Genomic DNA, 24,250 nt, shown 5'->3' on the forward strand with positions numbered 1-24,250 from the left:
CATATATTCACATAGAGCTTTGGAGGATAGTGAATCCTAGGCAGTATTTCTTAGGGAGAAGACTGTAGTTCTGTATAGGCAATTCCAGGCATCACCTGGAAATAAGCAGGGAAATTTTCTTTATCCCAGCCTGTGGGTAAGAAGCTCCATCCTGAGTTGTTTGAGTTTGCCCAGGGAATCTGAGGCTAAGCAAAGAGAGTGAAGTCTTCCTCCTATGGTATGAGGATGGGCATGATTGAAAAATGTTTTGAGTTTTTTGCCTACAGAACAAAGTTAATAGTTGACCATAAGATAAAATTTCTAGTCATAATCCTTTTCAACAAACATTAGTGTCCAAGGTCCCTGAGGGCTGGAGGAAAGTCTTAGCCCTGTATATACTTACTAGCATCATATTGCATTTTTCCTTTGTTAATATCTAAAATGGTTTCTGTCACTCAGAAATATAAGTCTTTTCATTTTTAGTGCTAGTTTTAATTCAAGGATATTTTCATAGATTAAAAGTTTAGGCCAATGCTTGAATCTAGGACCCAGAACATATACTTATTTTTGAGAAAATATTTACTTAAGGAAGATAGTATCCTACTTTGTCCTTTGAATGATAGGTAGAGTTTGATTAGTAGACCAGAAGATGAAAAGTGATTCTGTTAGAGAAGAGGGCTCTATATCAAGGATATGCACAACGCATTTAGGGTACCAAGGAATTTGAAGAATAGAATAATTTAGGGCTTTTAAATAGGCTACCTTGAGCATAGGGCAACAGTCTTAGAAATACCCTTTGGTCTGGTATCTCTTGCCCCTATCTGATGAGCACAGGTATGTTCAGCTTTCCACTTAAGAAATGAATTTCCAACTCTTCTGTAACATGAAAAATAAAAGGCCCAGAGACTTGATACTGGGGTTCAAGCTTCAAGCTGAAGATCAGAGAAGCAAAGCCAGCCAGTAGCTCTACCTCTACCTCAGATTGAAAATGTCAGTCCTGTCTCCACTAGCTCTCTCCCAAGCCTCAGACTTCTGACTCTTCTCAATGTGGCTGGAGGCTAATTCTTCACATTAGGCCCTCTGTTTTTATATCTGCCTAGTGCTGGGATTTATGGCCTGTGATCCCAAGTGCTGAGATCACTTTTGCGTGAGCTGTTTCTCTTTAGGGCTGGATTGGTTTCGTGTAGCTCAGAGTGGCCTTCAACCTAGCTTCTGTAACTAACAAGTATGGATGCTGGGATTAGAGGTCTGTATCACCATTGCCTGAACCCTATAGCTTGTGGCTGGCTTTGCATCAGCCCTCAGGCAAGCTTTATTAAATCAAAAATAATATATCACCACAATTTCCCTTTTTTGTCTAATACAAAAAAAGGTTACAGCTAACAGAAGAAAAACTATATACAATGAGTATATACAATATATACAGGCAATAACCACATTTTTGCTCCAAAAGAACCACACTTTGGCCCTCAAGTGCTGGATCAGTGTGTAACATAAACCTTCCTCCTCTGTCAAGATATGGATTTTGTTTCTGTAGCTGAGCTGGTAATGAGTCCAGCAGAAACATCTAAAGGAAAAGCTATTGAATGATTCTTTTAGGCATATGAAAATATTCAGGAAGCTGGTGATTTTGCAAAGACTGGAGCACTGAGAGAAAAATTGCTGTCCTTCCATACCAGCCCAATCCTGAGCCATCATTTTACTAGGGATTTGTTTCCCTCAAATACTATTGTTGTCATCTTGAGTTATTTTTCTTTTGTACCAAAGATATATAGCCCTGATCAGTGGTCCTTATTTTTCAGCTTCTAGTACAGTTTCATAGTTTTCATCTAAAACGTTCTCCTTTTCCTCTTTGCAGGGTCCAGCAATATTATTATGGCAGAAGATAGCCACATACAGAAGCAGCAAGAATTACAAAATGGTAGCTTAGAGGAAGAATTTGAGGTACGCTCCCTGGAGGCTGAGCCCCAGAACATGATGGAGAGCCTAAGCCCAAGGAAATACTCGTCCAGTCTGAAATTTAAAGCCAACGGGGACTACTCTGGCTCATATTTAACGCTCTCACAACCTGTGTCTAGCAAGAGAAGCACTTCTCCCTTGGGCGCCAGTGTCAGGAGTAGCCCCTCCTTGGCCAAACTTCAGGGAAGCAAACAGTTTTGTGATGGAGCTGACAAAACTATTTCCATGAAACCTCCCACTTCGCTCCTCAGCTCTGCAGCCTCTCTTGGCGGTTATCCACTTGGGAGAGCAGATTGGGATCATTATACTGGTCGGGACAGTGAGAGGTCCTCCAGGCTCTCAGAGAAGCCTCCCTATTCCAGATACAGCTCTAGGAATAAATCACATGACAACGTCTACTTTCTCGGGGGGCTGGAAGGAAGAAAAGCCTCCGGCTCGCTCCTGACCATGTGGAATGGAGGTTCCTCCAGTGGCGCTGGCTCCGCAGCCACCAGCAGATCTGGGGCAGCGAGCATGCCTTCAAGCCCAAAGCAAGCTAGGAAAATGAACCTACAGGACAACTTGACACTTCAGCCCAGGTTAAGCAGGCACAAGGAGCCAGCCTCTGAGACCGTCAGTGTGAGAACCAGGAAGTATTCCGGGAGCAGCCTGAGCAATATGGGTGCCTACAGCCGATCGCTTCCCAGGTTGTATAAAGCCACAGACAGCCAGATGTCGCCTCTCAGCCTGCCTCCGAGAAATTCCCTGGGCAATTCCAAACGAGGTCATTTAGGGGAAAGGGATCTACCTCATAGCATAGTGGATAATGACAATTACCTTAACTTTTCTTCTCTAAGCTCAGGGGCTTCACCCTATAAGACCTCTCTGTCAGAGGGAAATCCTTACGTAAGCTCCACCCTCAGTGTCCCTGCCAGCCCTCGAGTGGCTCGGAAGATGCTCCTGGCCTCCACGTCCTCTGATGACTTTGATAGGGCTTCATACTCAGGGACCAGCCCAAGTCATTCCTTCATCTCTGGAGAATCAGACCGAATGCTTTCGGCCAGGAGGAACTTCTCTTGTGGATCTATGGAGTTTGATGATTCTGATCTGGAAAGCCTACGACAGTCCTCAGAGACTCCCCAGCCTGCCCTTCGAGAACGGAAAAGTAGCATCAGCTCCATCTCAGGCCGCGACAGTCTCATGGATTATCACCGACGACAGAGGGAGGAGAGGCTCAGGGAGCAGGAGATGGAACGCCTGGTAATCTTCCTCTTCTGACCTTACTCTTCACCTGGCTTGTATCCGCAGGGTTGGGGCAGACTCCAAGGGCACATGTAGGGGTATGGAATTTCCATGTGGACCAGCCAGCCACTAGTGTCCATCCCATTTCTTGCTCTCTGTTCCATGTAACTCTTCCTTGGCTACTGTCGTGGGATATCTATGGGCATTTTGAAATTTCCAAAGCTCACCAGAGCCAGAGCCTCATATTTATTTGTTCTACAGAGTTCTAGCAGTTACTTTTTCTTTTCTTTTCTCTCCTCTTCCCTCCCTCATTAAACTCACTAGTATGTACTTAAGACAGAAGTAGTCAGTGAGGTAATAAGACAAGAATTTGTACAGCAAGTCATCCGGAAAGGTGAAGGGTTTCCCCAATCTCAGTAATGCTCAGATCACTCCCCCAAGTCCCCCCCCACCCCTCACCCCCGCACTGTTCACATAACATCAGTCTCTCTTCAGCAGCCTCTCCTACAAACACAAAATACACTGAGCTCATTCCCTTTTTCAATCTAAAATGAATTTATGCTTAACATGAAAAAATATTGAAAGTAAAATGACAGCTATGGAAGGAAAATCCCTCAACAGCTCCACTATGAGGGAGCACATTCAAGGGTTAATTTTCCATTCTCTTTTAGCGGGTTTTTATTTTAGAGTGAGTTCATGTCAGAGACTGTTTTGCTTTTCTAGTGATTAATGACCTCCTTAATGAGAGAAGCTATGGTATGGCAAAGCCGGTTTGCAAAAGTGTAAGATTAGCAGAAGTACTTCAATTGCTCAAAAAAAAGTATGTTGGAATAAGATCTCTCAATCACATGGAAAGTCATACGAAAATTTGTATAGACAGAAATCATCTGCACTATGCAACATTTGTTTGACATTTCAGAACAAGAATCACATGTCACTCAAAGTTTTGCTAAGTTTATGTTCTTCCAAAGAGTAATAGATGAAAATACATATGCATACCCCTAGATGATTAAATATTCATTGAGTATATCAGTTAGACAGCACTCCAATATGACATTCCCTTTGTTGTCATAAATCATCACTAGAAATCTATAATCAAAAAAGCATTGTGTCTAGGCTTCATCCATTGCCATAATTCAGAAACCCATTCAGTTAGCATAGGGATTTTTTTTCTTTTTCATTTTCTTTCTTTTTTTTTTTTTGGTTTTTTGAGTCAGAGTTTCTCTGTGGCTTTGGAGGCTGTCCTGGAACTAGCTCTTGTAGACCAGGCTGGTCTGGAACTCACAAAGATCTGCCTGCCTCTACCTCCCTGTTGGGATTAAGGGCAAACGGATTCTTGTATATGGACCCGGAACAGTCCTGTACTGTGTGCTAAGCAACTATTATTAATGAAGTCAGTGAATTAACTTTGATAATTTACTATGGAATTGAGAAGAGCCTTTCCTGTGATTTTTTTTTCCTCTAGAGATCTTCCTTAGTCTATATAATAAGGCTTATATCACAAGATGGAAAGCCAACCAGGAACTTCACATGGCTTAAGTTTCATCTTTAGCATATGTAAGCGCTGGTGAATTTCTCTGTCCTCCAGATTCTCCAAACCTAAGGCTCCTGGCAGTTCCAGGAATGACTTTACTTGTTGCTTGCAAGGCTGGAACTCAATAAATCATAAACAAGAATAACTTCTTGGGAGGTCTTGATGATATTGTTAGGAATATTACTTGTAAGCCCTTTTCCTTAATAATGGCTTGTTATGTTGTACAAAATGAGACTTACCTATCACAAGTGACCACATTGAATGCTCTTTTGATTACAAAATACCTGAGGTAGACGGCGTAGAAAGAGACCTAGTTGTTTGACTTACAGTTTTGGGTTCACTTGCCCCATTGCTTCTGGGCAATGCATCATGGCCGGGAATATGTGGTGGAGCAAAGATGTCCATCTCCTGGACAGGATGTGATGAAAAGAGGAAGACACCAGAATCCCACAATCCTCTCCCAATGACACATCCCAACAATTAGAAGTTCTCTCGATAGGTTCCTGCTCAGGATTTCCACCAATCTCATTAGCTTTAAACACACGGACCTTTGGGATGATTAAGATTGATTCTTTTGTATACTAAAGAAAAAAAGAATTGCTGGGCGGTGGTGGTGCAAACCTTTAATCCCAGCACTTGGAAGTCAGTGGCAGGCGGGTCTCAGTGAGTTTGAGGCCAGCCTGGTCTACAAAGCAAGTTCCAGGACAACAAGGACTGTTACACAGAGAAAACCTGTCTCAAAAAAAAAAAAAAAAAATACCATTAGCTCATTCAGAAATGGCAGAATTTTGCCTTTTTAAATATACAAAGATATATCCTCATTAGCATTATGTCTGAAAATTACGTTTTATGGTACTAAATCTTTGTTCCAAAGGCATTTACATAGAATCTATTTTTATTGCTTTTTGTAAGCATGAGGTGAAATTCTTCAAAACCAGCACATTCCAGTGCAAACAGCTGGATTTGAGTTTTACATCAATAGTGTGCCTGTCATTCTTTATGTTGAAAAAAAAACACTTTATGAGTAAATCATAGAAATATTTCAACTTCAGGCTGGAGAGATGGTTCAGTGACTAAGAGTCCTGTTCTGTAAACATGAGAAAGTAAATTCAAATCTCCAGCACCCATGTTAAAAGTTAGGCATATCTTTGCATGCTGTAACCCTAGCATTGGGAGACAGAGACAGGTACTGGGAACTCACTGGCCACCCAGCTGAAATGGTGAGCTTCCAGTTCCATGAGAGATGTCATCTCATCAATGAGGCAGAAAACGATTGAAGAAGACACTCAGCATCCTTCCGTGACTTCTATATACTTGTTTGCATGTAACCACTTATACCATATACACATACTCAACATACACATATATACACCACACATATACACACTGTACACACATACATCACACACTCACATGTATACCACATTCACAATAGTACACTTTCTGCCAAATGTTGACATTGCATCACTTTTCTTTTAAAATGTTACTTTTTAAAATCAACATTATATGATTATGTGTATGGTGGGTATGCATGTGTGAACATGTGCCCTAGTGTGTGTGTGTGTGTGTGTGTGTGTGTGTGTAGATCAGAGGACAACTTTGTGCAATTGGTTCTTTCCTTCCATTTTTATAGGTTCCAGGGATCTAATTTGGGTCACCCATGTTTGCAACAAGTGCTTATACCTGGTGAGCCATCATGCTGACTCTGTATTACCTTTTCATAGACAGCATTTTCAGGTATTAAAAACCAGAGAACCAAGATTTGTACTTCAAACATACAATTTTCGGTTTCTATGAACTATTAATCTTTAGTACCTCCTTTCAAATTCTGGAACAACCAGATCATAAAACAAAAAATATTTAATTGAACCATGCTAGATTATAGTACATAGAGATTAAATATCCACAGATTAAATATGCAGAGTTTTGTGTAACATAGGCTTGCCTGGAACTCCCTATGTAGCCAAAGCTTCTACCTCACAAGTGCTAGGATTACAGGCACATACCACCTGGCCTGGCCTTGACTCTCTAACTCACTTTCTAATAGGAAAACAGAATGGTGAATCATCAGTTTGGGTGGGAAAAGGCTTTTGCTTAAGATAGAAGACTAAAGATGGAAAACAAAGTCAGAAGAAGTTGACTTTGTTTTCTTGGAATTTGGGGAATGTTGGATTTATTTAAATGCTCTTTAATCTCTATAAACCAATCTGAACAGCAGGCTCCTCGATTCTATTTTTTCATTGTCCTTGAGAGACAGGAACATGTTTCCCCTCTGCACTGTGATTTCTTTTTTTCCCAAGGACTTAGCATGAATTCTACTTCTCCAACTATAAGCCCCAAGTAGACAACAAAACACTGTTCTTTTACTTGACACAAAAATGTATTCCTGGTTGGATACAAACAAATTATAAATAACAACTACAAAGAAATACTCAGCCATCTCTCATCTGTCCAGGCTGGATTTCAGTCTTAAGTGACTGAAAGTCAATAACCAGACCAAAAAACAGAAACCTCAAGACTGCTGCCACCGATGGGGACAGCCTGTTGACTGTCAGATTTAAAAAGCAGAAAGAAAAAAATCAATAGTAGAGAACCAGGACAATGAAAACTTCATAGTCAGTGAAGGCAACATTTACTGACTTTTGAATTTATTCCATAAGCAAAGACAAGACAGGCCTGCTCTGCCAGCTGGTGTGATGCGCTGGCTCCATGGGCATCTAAGGTCAATTAGCTCCCAGAGTAAATCCAACTGAACATTGCAGTTTCAGAGAGCAAATGCAGTTATTTAAGCCATTAATGTGCAAACATCAGAAAGTGGGGTTGCAATTGTAATATCTAACATTTTTAACTTAGTTGTGTTTTTTTCTAACTTGTTCAGTTTTTGTTGAAAACCCAAGATAATTAAAGTTATCATTAAGGATGAAACCATAATTATGAACCTCTAAGGGCCTAGTAGTAAAATGTAATCACTCGGAGCCTATATTATAGTATCCAACTGTCATCTTAATTTGAAAATTTTTGATGTTAAGATTTTTTCTTCCTTTTTTTTTGTTGTTGTTCTTAGTTACCTATTTCTTTCTGGTCATTATTCCTGCTCATGTCTATAGGTCACCTCCTCTACTGTGTGATGTTTTTTTAAAGAAACCAGGTATAGGGCTTTGTTTAACCTGTTTTGACCTGTGTGCATGAGAGGTCTTGGGATGGTGCTGTTCTCACCAAGTATGTATGTGTGAGTCTGTGGAACTGGTCAGTAGGCATTTCAATTCTCTCATTCTGAGCTGTGGTCTAAGGAGAGTTGGGATGCTGACCCACTAATTAGATATACTACAGGCTAGAGAAACCACTATAAAGTAATCAAGTTTCATCCATTGATATCTACGGATTTTCCAGTCATCCAGATGTAGTGATGGCCCCTCATGGCCCAGGTATTTTAAATACCAGAAAAATAAAAACTTAAACTTAACTCTGTCTCAAATAAGTGCCTTATTTGGCAACATTGCCAAAAGCATCTGCATTCTATTGTGGAGAACCAGTGGGTTCCACAAATTGCACTGTGGCTGTGCAGTATTTTCCTTTGGGCCAATGGTAGTCATTTGCAAGGCTTGGTAACAGGGTTGTTGTGGTTTAGAACTGCGCAGGGCCACAATGATGCTTAGTTCCTAAACATGTTGTAATAGAATGCCAGCTCTCTTGAGGCACACCATGAAATGAGGTTTGCTGAAATTTTTTTTAAACATAGTCTATGAGACTCACAGAGGCTAAGGTTAGCTTGTTTGAAAGCCACATATCTGTATTTCCATAATAGTCATATGACATATCCGGGTCATCCGTTGTTGATATTTGGAAGGTATTTGGCTAGGCTAGTGTTTGTCTTGTTCTCTACTGGAGATTGGAGTATTAGGGTCTCACATGAATTTTTTTTTTTTATTAGAGGGCAATCAATTTTTTTCCACCCAGTTTTGAGGTCTATTCTAGCTTTCCTCATTTGCTAGTTGTTGGTTGCACCCTAGACAGTAATGAGCTCTGTTTTTCTTTCAATTGGAAAAAAAATCTAAAGAGTTGTTTTTCCTTTTGGAAATTTTGTAGCATTCCATAATAGAATTCTTGAAGGAACAGGATCAGTGTGTGTGTGTGTGTGTGTGTGTATGTGTGTGTGTGTGTGTGTGTGTGTGTGTGTGTGTGGTGTGTGTGTGAGAGAGAGATATCTATCTATTGTCTATATATCTATTATATAATCTTACACACACACACACACACACACACACACACAGAGAGACAGAGACAGACACACACACACACAGAGAGAGAGAGAGAGAGAGAGAGAGAGAGAGAGAGAGAGAGAGAGACTTAGTATATTGGCATATGTGACTGAAGGCTACATAATCACATCATGACCCTCTGCATGTGGCTGAGCCAGAGAACCTAGTAGCTTCTCAGTCGAAGGAGCTGAAAGCCCCGGGAAAAGGGGACTAATGATAATGATGAGTGCCAGTGTGCGGGTGAGGGCCTGGAAGCTCTCCTGTAAAGTTGCTGGTATGAGCCCCTGTTGAAAGGGAAGAAGCTGGAATCTGATAACCATGGTGATGACAGTAGCAATAGATGCTCTCACCGAGGAATAGCAGAGCTCGGCTGACTGGCTTCTTATTTAGCTTTTTGTCTGACTGGGCCCCAAGCCTCTTAGAAGGTGCCAATCAAGTTGACATCAAACCATCATGTGTTTGTTTCTTTGTTGTTGTGGTTTGAGTAAAGATTGGTGTTCTCCAGGGATGTATAAGAACGAAGGTTGTGGGTCCCAGCAGGTCCCAAAATTCTGTATATGCACTGTTGACCAGATCATAAATCAGATGTTAACAAAATTAAGTAATAGTGTCATTGAACATATTTAAGAAATGCTTGTGTTTATACCATTCATTTTCATGTTTTCCAATCTCTGAATGCAAACACGGATACCATTTTAAAGATCAGAGAGTTGGTGGCTAGTATTATTCAGTTTTGTCATTAAGACAAAGTTTTGTGTAGGAATCCAAAACCGGTGAGCATGGGGAGGCCAAATCCATTTCACCTGTAGATGTGTTGTACGTCTCTTCTTGTTCCTGCTTTCCCTACCTCGTTGTCACTCCAGACCAGGCAAAACAGCTTAAAGCATCCATTTCCTTTGTGCCAGAGCTGGGCTGGATTAAATTTGGCAACATCTCTTGCCTGAATAGGAGACCAGGTAGAATTTGATGCTAAGAGAATGCTTATTGCAGCATTAATCTTTTTTATCTTACCAAGAGGGTCTTTGAAACATGAAAGCAAGCTTACATATGGAAAATGAGTTTGTCCTTCCAATCCCCCTGAAGCAGTTCTCCTTCCCAACACAGCCCTTCCGCTTGCTACATCCTGACTACTTTTGGGAAGTTAACCAGATGAGCTTCAAAGGGTGTGAGAGCTTGGTCTATGAAACAAATGAACTCAGTGTCGCCAGTTTTTAGAACAGTGTTCAGAGATGATGACTGTCTTTGTATTCTAGGGTAGAATAGCCATTAGCTCATTTAGGGTTCAGACTGAGAACTGAGTTGAGTGATTTCTGTGGGACCTTTACTTAGCTTCTGCATTTGAAGTAGCCAGAGATTCCTCATGACTCCTTGTCTTCTTCCACTTTCAGGTACTATTGGACCAGCTTAGAAATAGAATGCAAGCTATAAATATGAGCAGAAGAGTCATTCTAAACTTTCATACATTAGGCAAAGCTTTCTTTTTGTTTTATTTTTATTTTAGAAACAATCTTATTTTACATATCAATCCCCTCATTCCCTCACCCCCCCATCCTCCCATGTCCCCCACAGGTCCCCCAACATGCCCCCACCCATTCCCCAAGGATAGTGAGGCCTTTCACCGGGGATCATCAAAGTCTGTCACATCATTTGGGGGAGGGCCCAAAGTCCATTTATGCACTAAGGATGAACACTGTCCCCACTGTTAGAGGTCCCATAGACTGCCCAGGCCTCCTAGCTGGCACCCACATTCAGAGGACTTGGCTTAGTACATTGCTGGTTTCCCAGCTTTACGACTGGGGTCCCTGTGCTCTCACTAGTTCAGGTCAACTGTTTCTTTGGGTTTCTCCATCACAGTCTTGACTCCTTTGCTCATCCCTCCTCCTTCTCTGCAACTGGATTCCAGGAGTATGGCAGTGTTTAGCTGTGGGTGCCTGTTTCTGCTTCGATCAGCTACTGGAGAAGCCTCTGAGAATAAAGGAAAAAAGAATTGTCACTCCTTCCCCCTCTTCCTCTCTTATTGGAGACACACGTGCAGGAAAGGAGTATGGAGGGAAGCTTAGTGGCTAGCATTAATGGTTTCACAAGCAGGCAATGCAGAGCTAAAAGCCATCTAATTCTGTATTGCAATAGGCTGTGGCAGTGATGGTTAAAAGCAGGCTCCTCTACAGTTGAGTGCAAACCCTTATTACAGTGGCAGTACAAGCTACTGCCTCTTGATGGCACCATGCATTTAGAAATGCTTCACAGAATGTGAGAGCTGAGGCTTCTGAAGCAGCAAAGCTTTTCTTTCTCAGGCTGTATGCCGAAATACAGAAGGCTGCTTTGGTAAAAGGGCCCTTCATGCATTGTGGCAGTTACAGAAGAAACACTAGTTTTTAAATAAGAAACAAAGCTCCTGAAAAAATAAATTCATGGGCCAAAACCAAAGGAAAATTGAAACTACATTGAATTGATGCCAAAAGTACCTGAGCACTTGAGAGGGGCCTGCTGACTTTTCAGTAAGTGTGACCCTCATATTCATTGGTAAATTAATCAGTATATCTAAAGTATAAAAGCTTTTTAACGGATCTGCTGCTAAAAAACTGTTCTCCTAAGAGAATAGGTTTTAGTGACTTTGGGTTAATGTGATAGTTTATTATTCTTTCCCCATTCTAGAAAGGCTCGTGGAAAGATTTGCAATGGACAGTGTTTTTAAGGTTTGGGATGTATATTTCAAGAAGCAAAGAAACTTACAAGTATCACCATAGAAACACACTTGTCACTTCATTCATGGGTATCTTCCCAGTTTCTTTCTATTGTTGTGATAAAGAACATGACCAAAAACAACTTTGGGGAGGAACAGGTTTGTTTGGCTTCTGCTTACACCCCACAGACCCTCACTGAGGGAACTCGGGGTGGGAATTCCAGCGGGACCTGAAGACAGAAACATAAGCAGAGGCCACGGAGAAATTAATACTACTTATTATTGTGCTCTCTATAGCTGCCTCGGTCTATTTTCTTATACAACTCAAAACCTTCTGCCCAGAGACGCTACTGCCCAGAGTGGGCTGGACCCTTCTATGTCAATTATCAATCAAGAAAAATGCCTCATAGTCTTGCCCACAGTCTTATGGGGGCATTTTCTCATTTGAGATCCTTCTCAGATGACTCTAGTTTGTGTCAAATTGACAAAATTCTAACCAACACAGGATTTTAAAAAAAAATTCCAGTCATCTGATTGTGCAGATTTAGACCCATTAAAAGGAGTCTGATTTGAAATACTAAACATTTGATTTTCAGATAATTGTAGATTCACATACAAATATTAAAATTTATGAGATTAGAAATTTTAGAGTGCAGAGCTCTGGTGTACCTATTACTCAATTTCCTCCAGAGTAGAGTGCACCAGCACAGGATGACAGGGCATTCAGGCAGTCTAGGCATTGCAGCAGGCTCTGCCATGCTGGCCTTTTAAAAGCCATTTCCCCTCTCCTACCCTTTAGTAATCACAGATCTGTTCTTTATTTGAAGAATTTTGTTCCCTTTATAATGACTCAACAGTCTAACCTGTAGCCTTGGCTTTTTCACTTAGCCCTGCTCTCTGGAGACTGAGTCATGGTTTTGTATGCTGTCTCTCCTTCATGCTCTACTATAGTGCACGAGGCAAAGAGAATCCCAGACTCATACCTATGGCTTTGGTTTTGAGACAAGGTCTCACTGTATAGCCCTGGCTGGGATGGAGTTGGTATACATACCAGGCTAGTCCCAACTCACTAAGATGTACCTCCTTCTGCCTGCTAAGTTCTGGGTGGGATTAAAGGCATGCACCAGCACACCAAACTCTGTTGTTGTTTTTCCTTTTCTTTTCAGATAGGGTTTCATGTAGCCTGGGCTGCTTTCCAACTGTTATTAGGTACCTTGACCTTCTGATCTTCTGGTCTCTACTTCCCCCATGCTGAGAATACAGGTGTGCTTCACCATGCTTAATTTTTGCAATGGTGAGTATCAAACTCAGAGCCCTGTGCATTCTGGACAAGTACCAGAACAACTGCGTCACACCCACAGCTCATGTCTGTCTTTGGGGGGGAGGCTTCATTTAAGAATTTTGTTTGTTTGTTTGTTTGTTTTTTCGAGACAGGGTTTCTCTGTGTAGCTTTGGATAAGAAATTTAATTACATCTTTATTTGTTTACTTTGTGGACATCTCTCTGTCTGTCTGTCTGTCTGTCTCTTTGTATGTGTGTGTGTATGTATGTGTGTGTATGTATGTATGTGTGTGTATGTATGTGTGTATGTATGTATGTATATTGTGTATGTATGTGTGTGTATGTATGTGTGTGTATGTATGTGTGTGTGTGTATGTATTGTGTGTGTTTATGTAGTGTGTGTGTGTGTATGTAGTGTGTGTGTGTGTGTGTGTGTGTGTGTGTGTGTGTGTGTGTGTGTGTACTTGCACTTTTGCCACATCATGTCTGTGGAGGTCAGAGTACAACTTCCTAGAGTCAGATTCTCCAATTCTACCATGTGAGTCCTGGGTGTCGAACCCAGGTTTTCAGACAGGTGTCATCTTACTGGCTACATTTTCGTGGCACCCCACTCCACCCTATTCCTTATATCCCCAGCTCATCTGCCTCCCCCTATCCTCTTTTTCATGGTCTTTCATCTTACATAAAACATGCAGAAGTTACGAGGAATGGGGAGAGTGTGTCTCCATCTTCCCGGGTGTGGAAATGAGGAAGATTAGCTTTATGAAGTTCAGAACAGCCACTGGCTTGGCTCAGATGGTCCATTTGGCTTTAGGGCATCTTTTTGTGTGGTATGTTCTATTGAAATAATTGGTTTTAAGTAAGTTGATGTTCCTCATTCAACATTGCTAAAACCATACCCTTGCTCTGGTATTGTCATTTGGATTTTGATAAAAGACAGAATCTGTAGGAAATGCTGAATTGGCTTAAGAATGTCTTTTTTTATATATATAGTATTTATTGCTCTTTTAGCAGATGATGTAGTTGGGGTCTAACCCATGCCAGACAGACTACAGTTTCACAAGCTGTCCTTGGAGAAAGGGAATGCCATCAGCTTCCTAACATTCCCAAATGCAGATGCATTTCCTATGTAGAGGGCTTCATAAGATTTTTTAAAATTTTAACATATAGCATTTTCCATGTTTTATGGCTCATAACTAACCACATTACAACATAACAGTGATTTTTTTTTTTTTGTGACAGTCACTTTCTCTTTTTACATGTAGTTTTCCTACATTTTTCTTAGTCTTCTTCATGCATGAAGAATTACTACATTTTAAAAGGGGGTGAATAAAGGTTTTCTTATTATTTTTTACTTATATGTGTGCATGTTTTGCCTGCATGTATGTATGTGTACCACATGCATTCCAGGTACCTGTAGAGGCCAAAAAAGAGGGCATTGGATCCCCAGAAACTGGAGTCACAGATGGTTGTGAGCCATTATGTAGGTGCTGGGAACTGAACCCAGATCCTCTGTCAGAGCTTCCGCTAACTGCTGAATCATCTCTCTAGGCCCAAGGATAGAATTTAGATTGTAAAGTTTTAATCACATGGTGCCAACCACAAAGCAATTTTCATCGAACAAAATAAAATCGTGTATAAAATTCTAAAATAATTTTTCAGCTGTGTTTTATAGACTATAGTCTTTCAGAAGAAACAAGAACTTGGTCAAGGCAAAGTGAAAATGTAGGCAGATAATGGTCATGTTGGCATTCTAATGGTGTAGTGGAGCCCCACTTGGCTTCTGTAATAGGGTTCATGTCCTTAGAGGAGGTTCCTCTGATACGCTGTTCACGTGAGAGTAAAGTCATATGGAGGTTTTATTAGATGCCATATGGAAATGTTGTTTTTCTCTCATGAATTTTCCTTATATTTAAACTATTGCTTCAATAAGAAAATGCATATATATGCACTCCCCAATGCTATATAGTTATTCATGGTATTTTTGCATAACATGTTAATATCAAGGGTCTTTCACCTTTAACTTAATTTTTTAAAAATAAAACTTCATAACCCCGATGCTTGCTGGTTGACTTTAAATGACAAAACATTTCAAAAACACAGGAGTGCAGAGGATCCTAGTTAAAAGGTCCTTCTGGCCAAGGTTATCCTGAGTTTGCCTAACAAAATCCAAATCATTGCTAGCTGGAAATGTTAGCTGAGAAAACATTGCTGGGTAGAAATTACTAGAATTAGTTAAATCATATTGTAGTAGGCATGTTTGATATTCATGAAAATAAAAATAAACATTACCTCAGCATAAATATAGTATAAATCTATAGTTTATACGACATTATCACATTAAAAATAACCAAATTTTTAATAATTAAAATATTTTTCTATTTACGTCTTTTTAAATCGCTAGCCCCATCTAACACAGTGACACAGCTAGAAATAGAAACAGAGGCAATAGGTTTGAGGGAGACGTAGCATGTGTGTGTAAGTTATATGGGTGTTTGGAGAACTGCTTGATGGCATGATGCTGGAAGAGCTGAACGTCTCTGAGTGCAAGCAAAGGCAGGAAGTGACAAACTGCTCAGGTGTTTGCATGACGCCATTAGTCAACTGACCTCTGAAGTTTTAAGGCAGGGCCCAGGGCAATGTGAGTAGCACCCCAGGTTTTATGTGAAGGATGAAATGTATACTAGAAAATGGATTTTTGTTAAGACTAATTCATTCTAGAATCTACTCCATTGGATTTAATGTGCTGTGGTGAATGCATATTGGTCTGTATTGGTGGGAATAGAGAAGCGAGTAACAGTGAGACGTTCAAGGTTACTGTAACAGAGGGAGAGAAGTCTCGTCTCACAGCACTAGAGTATTCACATTCTAGTTACCCTGCTTGAAATGCTAAACCAAAACACAAGGCACCTGCCTTGCATGAAGCTGCAAGGTATATCCAGAATCAGCACTGAAACTCTAGGGGTCTGGCCCTGAGTTGTGTGCTTAGCTACAGTGACACAGTGACAGAAAAGGACAGAGGAGGAAGATTAGGACATTTAAGCAAGATGGTCTCCATCTCCTTAGGCAATGTGTTATCTTTTTTGTTTGTTTTGTTTTTATTTCTTTTTCTTTTTTGATGCTTTTTTTTTTTGGAATGTGTTATCTTATTTCAATGTAGTTAGTACCTTAAATGAATATTGAAAATCAGAGTTAAATGTCTTGGTTATTTGTTTATGTCTTATTTCCATGACTGTTATCATGGAGGAGGAGAATAAGTGCATTAATATAAAATCTTCATAGCAATTTGTACATAACATGAGTTTGGTGATTAGTTTTTATTTGCCACTTTCCAAAAACCTGCAGCTGCCACATAAAGCTATTGAACTTTTATTTTGTAGATGTGCCCCCATTCCACCTCTATTAGTGGGCATCGATTTCAACTCAACCCCACTAATGGGCACAGAGTCCATACTATTTAAGCCAAATGCGGTAGAACGAGGCACTTCCTTGACTATGAGTCTGAAAGTAGACCTCTCAGACAGTCTATAATAGTCTTAGTTCTATGTTAAATGTCACATGAAGGTAACTTATGAAGCCAAATAATAAGAAGCTGTACTTTTATCTACCACTTCCTAATAAGGTATTTGTTCCAAATTGAAGAGTAGAAACATGAGTTTGGGGTAAATGGGAAGGCCAGTTACAAAGTGAAATGATGCTTTCCCTGCACAACACTTGATCTCTGACACCACTGGTAATTTCCTTAGCCAGCATCAGATTCAATAATTCATTGGAAGTTCTCGTAGAACTTTCTGCAGGCTGTAATAATGGTTACAGTTCTAGACATCTGAGAAAGGAAAAAAAAATAGATACCAGCCAAAGGAAGAGGCCCACAGGCCAGTGTCCAGAGGGTAACAGAAGTGGCACTTGCATCATCTCTCTCAGGGGACTCAGAATGCACTATTGGAGAGCAGTGGTATGTAGCAGGACACACACCAGAGACCCTATTGTCTATAGATTTTTTTTTATTGAGCCTTTGTCATGCATGTTTCATTGATGATTGATTGACCATGGAGTTTCAGTCTTTTTGTTGAGTGGACCCTGACCCAAGGCTTCCATAGAAAATTACCTGATTAGTCCTTGTGTAGTATCCAATCTCCATCCTATGTTTATTAGATACTTCTAACCCTGCCCTAAATGAAGGTCTGTCTTTGGACAAAGCTAAATATTTATTCAGTAAATAACTGAGGATTCTTTACCAGGATCCGTATGTCCCTTCTCTCCAAGTATTGGGCCCGTTTCCTCATAAAAGGAAGCACAAGTTATCAGTTATTTTTCTCTAGGAAAAAAAAAGAATACAATATATTTCAGAAGTTTAAAATAATAGAGATCTATTTCTTCCACATGCACTTCATGGCCAGTATGGGTTGATTAAGACCTCTGCTCAACACTTCCTCTCTTGGGATCAGTCTGCCATAGCTAAGGAAGCCATGGAATAAATGCTACCTGCTTGTCGTACAGGAGTGTCACCCATTGCTTCTTGCATTTCATCAGCCAGCACAAACTTGAAGACCATGTAGTTTGGGGATGGGGTAGAGAAAAACCATTTTGGCCAAGCCCCCAAAAAGATAAAATGTTAATACCCCAGTTACTAACCTCAAGGGATTTAGATGTAGGAAGAATTGAACACACATAAGAGACGTAACTATTTAAATGCTGGGATTATAGGCATACATCACCATCACCAAGCCAGGCCTACTTAATTGAGACATTAGCCTGTGCTCCTGGCATCTTGGAAATTCCGTATAGATGCCTTTAACTCTACCTCTTTGTATTCTGCTGGTCATTTTTAGATCTCCTTTGCTCTGCCATTGAGCTACATTTCCATCCTTAATCCATAGAGTTTTTTGAAGCCTCTTTGAATTGTTGTTTCTGTAGCTAGTCACTTTTCTGTCCCTGCTATTGAAATATGAGGAAAGAAGGGATCCTTTTTCACCTACATATTCTGTACACACCAACAGGAAACAAGTCACTTAATATATTTTTGCCAAAACTCATGATTACCGAGTCAGTGAGTCCCTAGCATTAAAAAAAGAGAAAAGTAGAGCCGTATCTACCTGTCAAAAGAGGTCCTTTGGAGGGAGAAAAGTGCTTCTTTTTGACTAACTCATATGTAACTACTACAGGGTGATACTTTTTGTTCTGTGAAATAATTGACTCAGCACATCATAACAAATCATCTAGCAGGCATTTCACTTCTGTTTCATGCATTGGTTGTTACGATAAATCTTTCTGCCAAAAGCCGCCTGAGCCCCACCGCCACGTGTGAGCTTTACGCCAGCTGCCGGTCCGAGTTATGCCCAAATGAATACACAGAAACTTGTATTAGGTTCAAAGCTGCTTGGCCAATGACTAGGATTCCTCATCGTCTAGCTCAGTCTTAATTATCATAAACCTATATATTTTATAAGACTTATCTTATCGGATTCCTTATTGGCGTCCCTCCTTGCCGGTGGATCACATTGTGCTGCTGGAGGAGCAAGGGGAAAAGGGACCTTTCATGTTTCTCCTTTGCTTAAATATGAGTCTCCTTGCTATGTCACTTCCTGCCTGGATCACCACTTCTCTACTACATTTCCCAGAATCCTCTTTGACTCCTAGTCCCGTCTAACTTGCTATCTCATTGACCAAACAGTATTTTAGTCAACAATCAATAAGATAAACATACACAGAAGTACTTTCCCCATCAATTGGTAGCTGGTTTTCTGCATAATTTATTTATTCAGTATTTTCCCTGTCTTGTGGGCTAGACCAGCAGATGTTGGCTTCAGGGAGAATGGATGGGTTTTTACTGTCCCATTTAGGGGATTAACAGAGCAATGTCAGAAATAATCTCCTGAAATAGAAAGTTTGGAAATAAAAATTTATTACCAGCCTTCAACACCTTTAAAAATGTTAATGTCTAAGGTCCGAGAATTGCATGGTAATATTTTCATTGCATTTTAAAAACTATTATGACCCCTTCAAAGTGCTCTGGGTATATGTGGGATGCAGAGATGGGGGAAGGAGAAATAAGAAAGGAGAGAGGGAATGTTTTTAGAATAATTTTGCTTTCTAGTACTTAACATCATAGTGATGTTGGCATCTGGACTAGCAGCCACCAGTCTTCTAAATGGGAGATTACTGATGTGGGACACTGGACAGGATGATTTGGAGATCTCAAAGTGGTCCACCCCCACCTTTGCACACTGCAATGCCAAGCTTCAAGGAAGACTGAGTATCAGTCTGTGCCCTGGCTTGAGGTCATTCAGGAAAGGTGGAGGATCCCCAAGAGATGACTGCTGTGGAACCAGACACCAGAGTGAATGGAGCAGAAGGGAGGAGTATCTAGAGTGTCACTTCAGCTTGGGGCCTTCCTTAAAAGGCTTCTTGGAGCACTTTCTGAAATGCTCTGCAGTCCCCCTTCTGACGCGCTTCCTGGTATCAGCCTATTTCTCTTTGGTGCAGCTTTTAAGGGGCCAGTGTGTCTTGGCACCACATGGATTTCTTTTAGATTTGTCGGCAGTGGTGCTGCATGTGTGTCTGATTCATTCTGGACAGATTGGCTGTGAATGGGGTGATAAGAATAGCGAGACACATACCAGTAGACCAAACTTCCTGTGCACAAGCCTTTGAATACTGCGTCTCGCTGTCTGAAATAGCATCCATCTTAGGGATGGGATCATTTATTCCCTCTGAAATTAAGCAACAGCCCAGGCAGCTAAGGCAACTATTTTGGGAGGGAGTTGTGGGAGGAATGTTGCTGTGTCTCCTAGTCCAGGCAGGAGTACCTTTCCTTCATTTGAAGATTATACCGTTTCTTGGGGTCCTGGGAAATGCAAATCAATCATGTCAGATAATCACAAGTGGCAAGGATACTGTGTACATCCTGTGTAAAAGACCGAGACTGAGTCTAGATGCCTCCGCTTAAACCCAAATTCCAGAAAGGGGAGTTTTCTTTGGAGATTTAGTCCCTGGTGCAGATGTTGCACAGGGAGGTGAAGATATATCTAACCCATGTCCCATTCTTCTTATCTATGCCCTCACAAAGTGTTTTTTATGTATTCCTGTGTAGAGTAGTCTTGATTGTTGCGTAGTTTAAAATAAGCCAATAGATGCTGTGTCCCCTACTGCCTCCCCCTAGAGCCAGGGTGAGTAGGGCTTGGCAGCTGGTGGCAGCTGCAGAGATAAATAAGGGCCAGGGCTCCTGGATGAAAAAAGCCAGGCTTGTCCAGCTATGAGTGCCCGCCTGGGAAGAGGCCATGAGGACAGACCTGCAGCTGGAGCCCAGAAGTTCATGCAGTGACAGGGAGGTGGGAGTTTACACGGACCTGTTCAATGGACTTTTTGATCAAGTTATTACTCTTTTAGAGGGAGGGGGCTACTTCAAAGGGCACACATACGTCAGATACACTTGAAATGAGTTCTAATTGTTGTCAGTTAGTGCATTGAATGGAAACCAGGGAACCCCAGTGATGTGTTATTTCTCTGTTACTTCTGTGACTGAGAAAGAAGTAACTCTGAATTTGCCTTCACAAATTAGCTGCAATTGGAATGAAAATGAGCCACACAGTGTGCAGAATATGTTTCTGTTTTATAGCTGATGGCCAGTTTGTGACGTGTTTTTCTAGGGGGGGCTTTTGAAGTCTCTTTCCAGTGTGGTAGAATTTAATCACAGCAGATGGCCTTCGGTTTGGATTCTTGTTTTCATTTTGGCATTAGATTTGTGTGAGGCTCCCCACCCCAAGGCTGTCTAGGCTTATGAGAACCACTTGGTAAATTATTTCCTGCTGTTCATAACTATGTTATTAATTTGCTTAAAATTATAAATGTCTGGATTTTTATATGGAGTCTGGTGAGGGGTCAGTTAGTGAGTGGTATTATTTGAGACCTTGATGGCCTGTGGCCTTTTTTCTTTATTAAGTAAATCGCCATTTTATTTTTCAGTTACACAAATTGTACATCCAATGCTTTTGAATTTTGAGCTACATTGATGTCGTTCTATCAGGACTTGATGTGAAATGTTCTTTATTTTATTGCAACAATTATACATTTTAATTATATATTATTCGTGTGTGTGTGTGTGTGTGTGTGTGTGTGTGTGTATGTTCAGTAGCACACATGCCATAGCTTATATATGGAGGTCAGAGGACAACTTGCAGCAGTCAGATCTCTTCCTTTCATCATGGAAGTCCTAGGGATTGAACTCAGGTCACCCAACTTGTCAGTTCATACCTTTTCTGGCTGAGCCATCTCTCTAGCCCCATCTATACATTTAAAAGACAGTTTTATTCATATGAAGAACTGAAGAAGGCCTTTTCATAGTGAGCAGTCATTTTAAAAGGTTTGAAATTTTTGATGGAAGAAAAAAAGGAAGACACAGACAAAGCCTGTGCATTGAAAGATATTTTAAATGCCATTCCTTTCTTGGTGTGGCTAACAGTAAAAAAGATAATTTCTCTGTGAAGTTAGAGTGTTCGTTTTTAAATGCAAGTGTTAAGTTTATAATTTGGAATTAGGAGAAGGAGGGAAGTTAAGACTGCATAGAAATGTAGACTCAAAGAAAAATGTTCGAAGTGTTGGAGACTTGATAAATCAAGGTTATTGGAATTTGATGGATGCTATAGTCAGCACACATATACACAGGCGAAGGGTAGGAAACTAGCACCGGGTTTAGAGGAGAAGCCAGGAATCACGAACAGTTCCATCTCCGTCCTTAAATGCACCTTAGAAAGTGTTGGGAGCCAGGTCTGGATGGTCCATACTAGTCCCAGCCTTCAAGAGAGGAGGATTATGAATTTAATGGTATACAACAAGGGATCTTATTTCAAAAAGGAGAAAGGGAGAGAGGGAGGGAGGGAGGGAGGGAGGAGGAGGGAGGGAGGAAGGGAGAAGGGAGGGAGGAAGGAAGGAAGGGAGGGAGGGAGGGAGGAAGGAAGGAAGGAAGGAAGGAAGGAAGGAAGGAAGGAAGGAAGGAAGGAAGGAAGGAAGGAAGGGAAAGCAGGAGGAAGGCTCAGTACCAGCCCTCCAGCTCCAAAGTTAGTCTCGAGTTGTCTCATTCTGTCACCCTCAGTGACCTCTCCCCCTTCCATGTTGTAGGAGCGGCAGCGGCTGGAGACCATCCTCAGTCTCTGTGCTGAGTACACGAAGCCCGACGGTCGACGCCTGTCCGCTGGCACCACGGTGGCTGATGTGCAGAAAATCAACAAGGAACTGGAGAAGCTGCAGCTGTCCGATGAGGAGTCCGTGTTTGAGGAGGCTCTGGTGTGCCCCGACGCCAGGTACAGGTGCCATCGGAAAGGCTCTCTCCAGGATGTTGATGTTGCGGGCTTCGGGAGCCTCAGCCATAGTGCCAGCTTCCTGGCCCCCAGGGGCAGCAGGAACGATGAACTGCTTGGTGACCTCACCAGGACGCCCCCACCATCCTCAGCTGCGTTTCTGAAAACATCCAATGAGTCCTCCTACCTCAGTATCCTACCGAAGGTAATATTGGGTGAAAGACCACAACCGGGGAACAGGGCCAAACACATACTTCCACAGGGAAACGAAAGGAAAATCACAGACATTGTCTTGACATTGGAGTACAGCTTCATTGTAGTACAGTACATTGGAGGTACTTAAATGACAAGGTAAAAAAGTGATTCTCAACCTAGGGGTTACGACTCCTGGGGTGGGAGGCAAATGACCCTTTCACAGGGGTCACCAAGACCATCAGAAAACACAGATATTTATATTCCGATTCGTAACAGTAGCAATTATAGTATGAAGTGGCAGGCAACAAAAGTAATTTTCTAGTTGGGAGGCTCACCACCACATGAGCAACTGTATGTAGTGAAGGGTCACAGCATTAGGAAGGTTGAGAACCACTGCTGTAAAGTAACACTTGCCCTGGGAAGATGTAGCTACCCTGTATCTTCTCCCTGCCCCTCTCAGCAATAGGCTGAAGAAGTGAAGTAAGGCTGTGAGTCTTGCTTACATGCCTTGCTGTGTGCCTTGTGAAGTAAGGCTGTGAGTCTTGCTTGTTATATAATAAGGCTTGTGTGCCTTGTTATATTGCGTGCACATGGATTCACGTGCACACCCACTGTTCTTCATGCCCTCCCACCATTAAAGGGGCATTTGTGTATACTGCACTATCCTAGTTTGTTTTTCAGAATTCTGATGGAATTTTTTTATTCATAGGACTTTTATAGTCAGTTAGAAAAAGCTGGGAGTGAGACAGATGCTCTTCCCCAGGGAAGAGAACATGTCCATTATCAATTGGTCAGCATTGAAAACACATACAAGTAACATCATATTGGCCAAACAGGTTATATGTAAGGCTATGTATGTATTATAAATATATGTATGTGATAACAATGAGTGAGAAAAGAGGCCCTGAATTCTAAGGAGAGTGGGGAATGTTATATGGGAGGGTTTCAGGGTAGAAACGGAAAGGGATAAATGCTATAATATTACTATAATCTCAAAAATTTTTTTTTAAAAAAGCTTATCTTCTGCCACATACTTTCACTAGTTTATGGCACAATTTGTTCCCCATGTTCTTGTTAAGGCTTTGTACTGTCATAATTTGTCAATTTTCCAAGCTGAAAGATAATTAAATTTATCTTTAATTATACATAAAATAGATACATTTTATATTTCAAAATATTTTTCATTTTGACTCTTTCTTTAATTTACCCAAGCTTTACGTAATTATAAGAAATGTAGCTGGGCATTGCTGATGCCCACCTTTAATCCCAGCACTCAGGAGGCAGAAGCAAGCAGATCTCTGTGAGTTGAGGCCAGTCTGGTCTACAGAGCAAGTTCCAGGAAAGGCTCCAAAGCTACATAGAGAAACCCTGTCTTGAAAAACAAAACATAACAAAATATTTATAATGAGTGCTTGTTGGTAATATTATTCTTTTGTTACGAGAGACCTTCTCAGTGGCTTTATTTATGACCCATTTTAGAAATGTAAAGGTTTAATATTTACTGGTAATTATAGTTATTATCCAGTCTTCTGACTGTATACTGGCTTACAAATATCTTCCAAATTTCAGGACTTTAAAAATGTTCAATAACATTTTTAGTGTTATTTTTTCTACACAGATTAAGAACTTTTGTTTTCTAGAAAAGTTTCTATGAATTTCCTACCATCTTTTTTGCAACGAGGATGCTTCAGAATTAAGATACATTCCATTTGCTAAACTAAAATACCAAAATAAGAGAGAAATGCTACCACAAGTATGAGGTGGGTTTATTCATTTAAAAATGAATAGGGTTTACTAATTAAAGTAAGTCTTAATATAATGCCATCTATAATTTTTAACCCTC

The 24,250-nt window shown here is 40.9% G+C and overlaps 1 protein-coding gene across 11 annotated transcripts in view; it reads left to right on the forward strand.

The window, feature by feature from the left end:
- The window catches only part of Phldb2 (pleckstrin homology like domain family B member 2), a 101,227-nt gene that overhangs the window by 16,234 nt on the left and 60,743 nt on the right, over positions 1 to 24,250 (forward strand). For all 11 annotated transcript variants that reach the window (XM_035444527.1, XM_027412577.2, XM_035444529.1 and 8 more), the window contains exons 2-3: positions 1,838 to 3,177; positions 22,034 to 22,417. In XM_035444527.1, coding sequence (XP_035300418.1) covers positions 1,855 to 3,177; positions 22,034 to 22,417 — 1,707 coding nt within the window. In that variant the 5' untranslated portion in view covers positions 1,838 to 1,854. The remainder of the gene's footprint in view (positions 1 to 1,837; positions 3,178 to 22,033; positions 22,418 to 24,250) is intronic.

Source organism: Cricetulus griseus, chromosome 4 (genome assembly GCF_003668045.3).
Source record: "Cricetulus griseus strain 17A/GY chromosome 4, alternate assembly CriGri-PICRH-1.0, whole genome shotgun sequence".
Taxonomy (NCBI): Eukaryota; Metazoa; Chordata; class Mammalia; order Rodentia; family Cricetidae; genus Cricetulus; species Cricetulus griseus.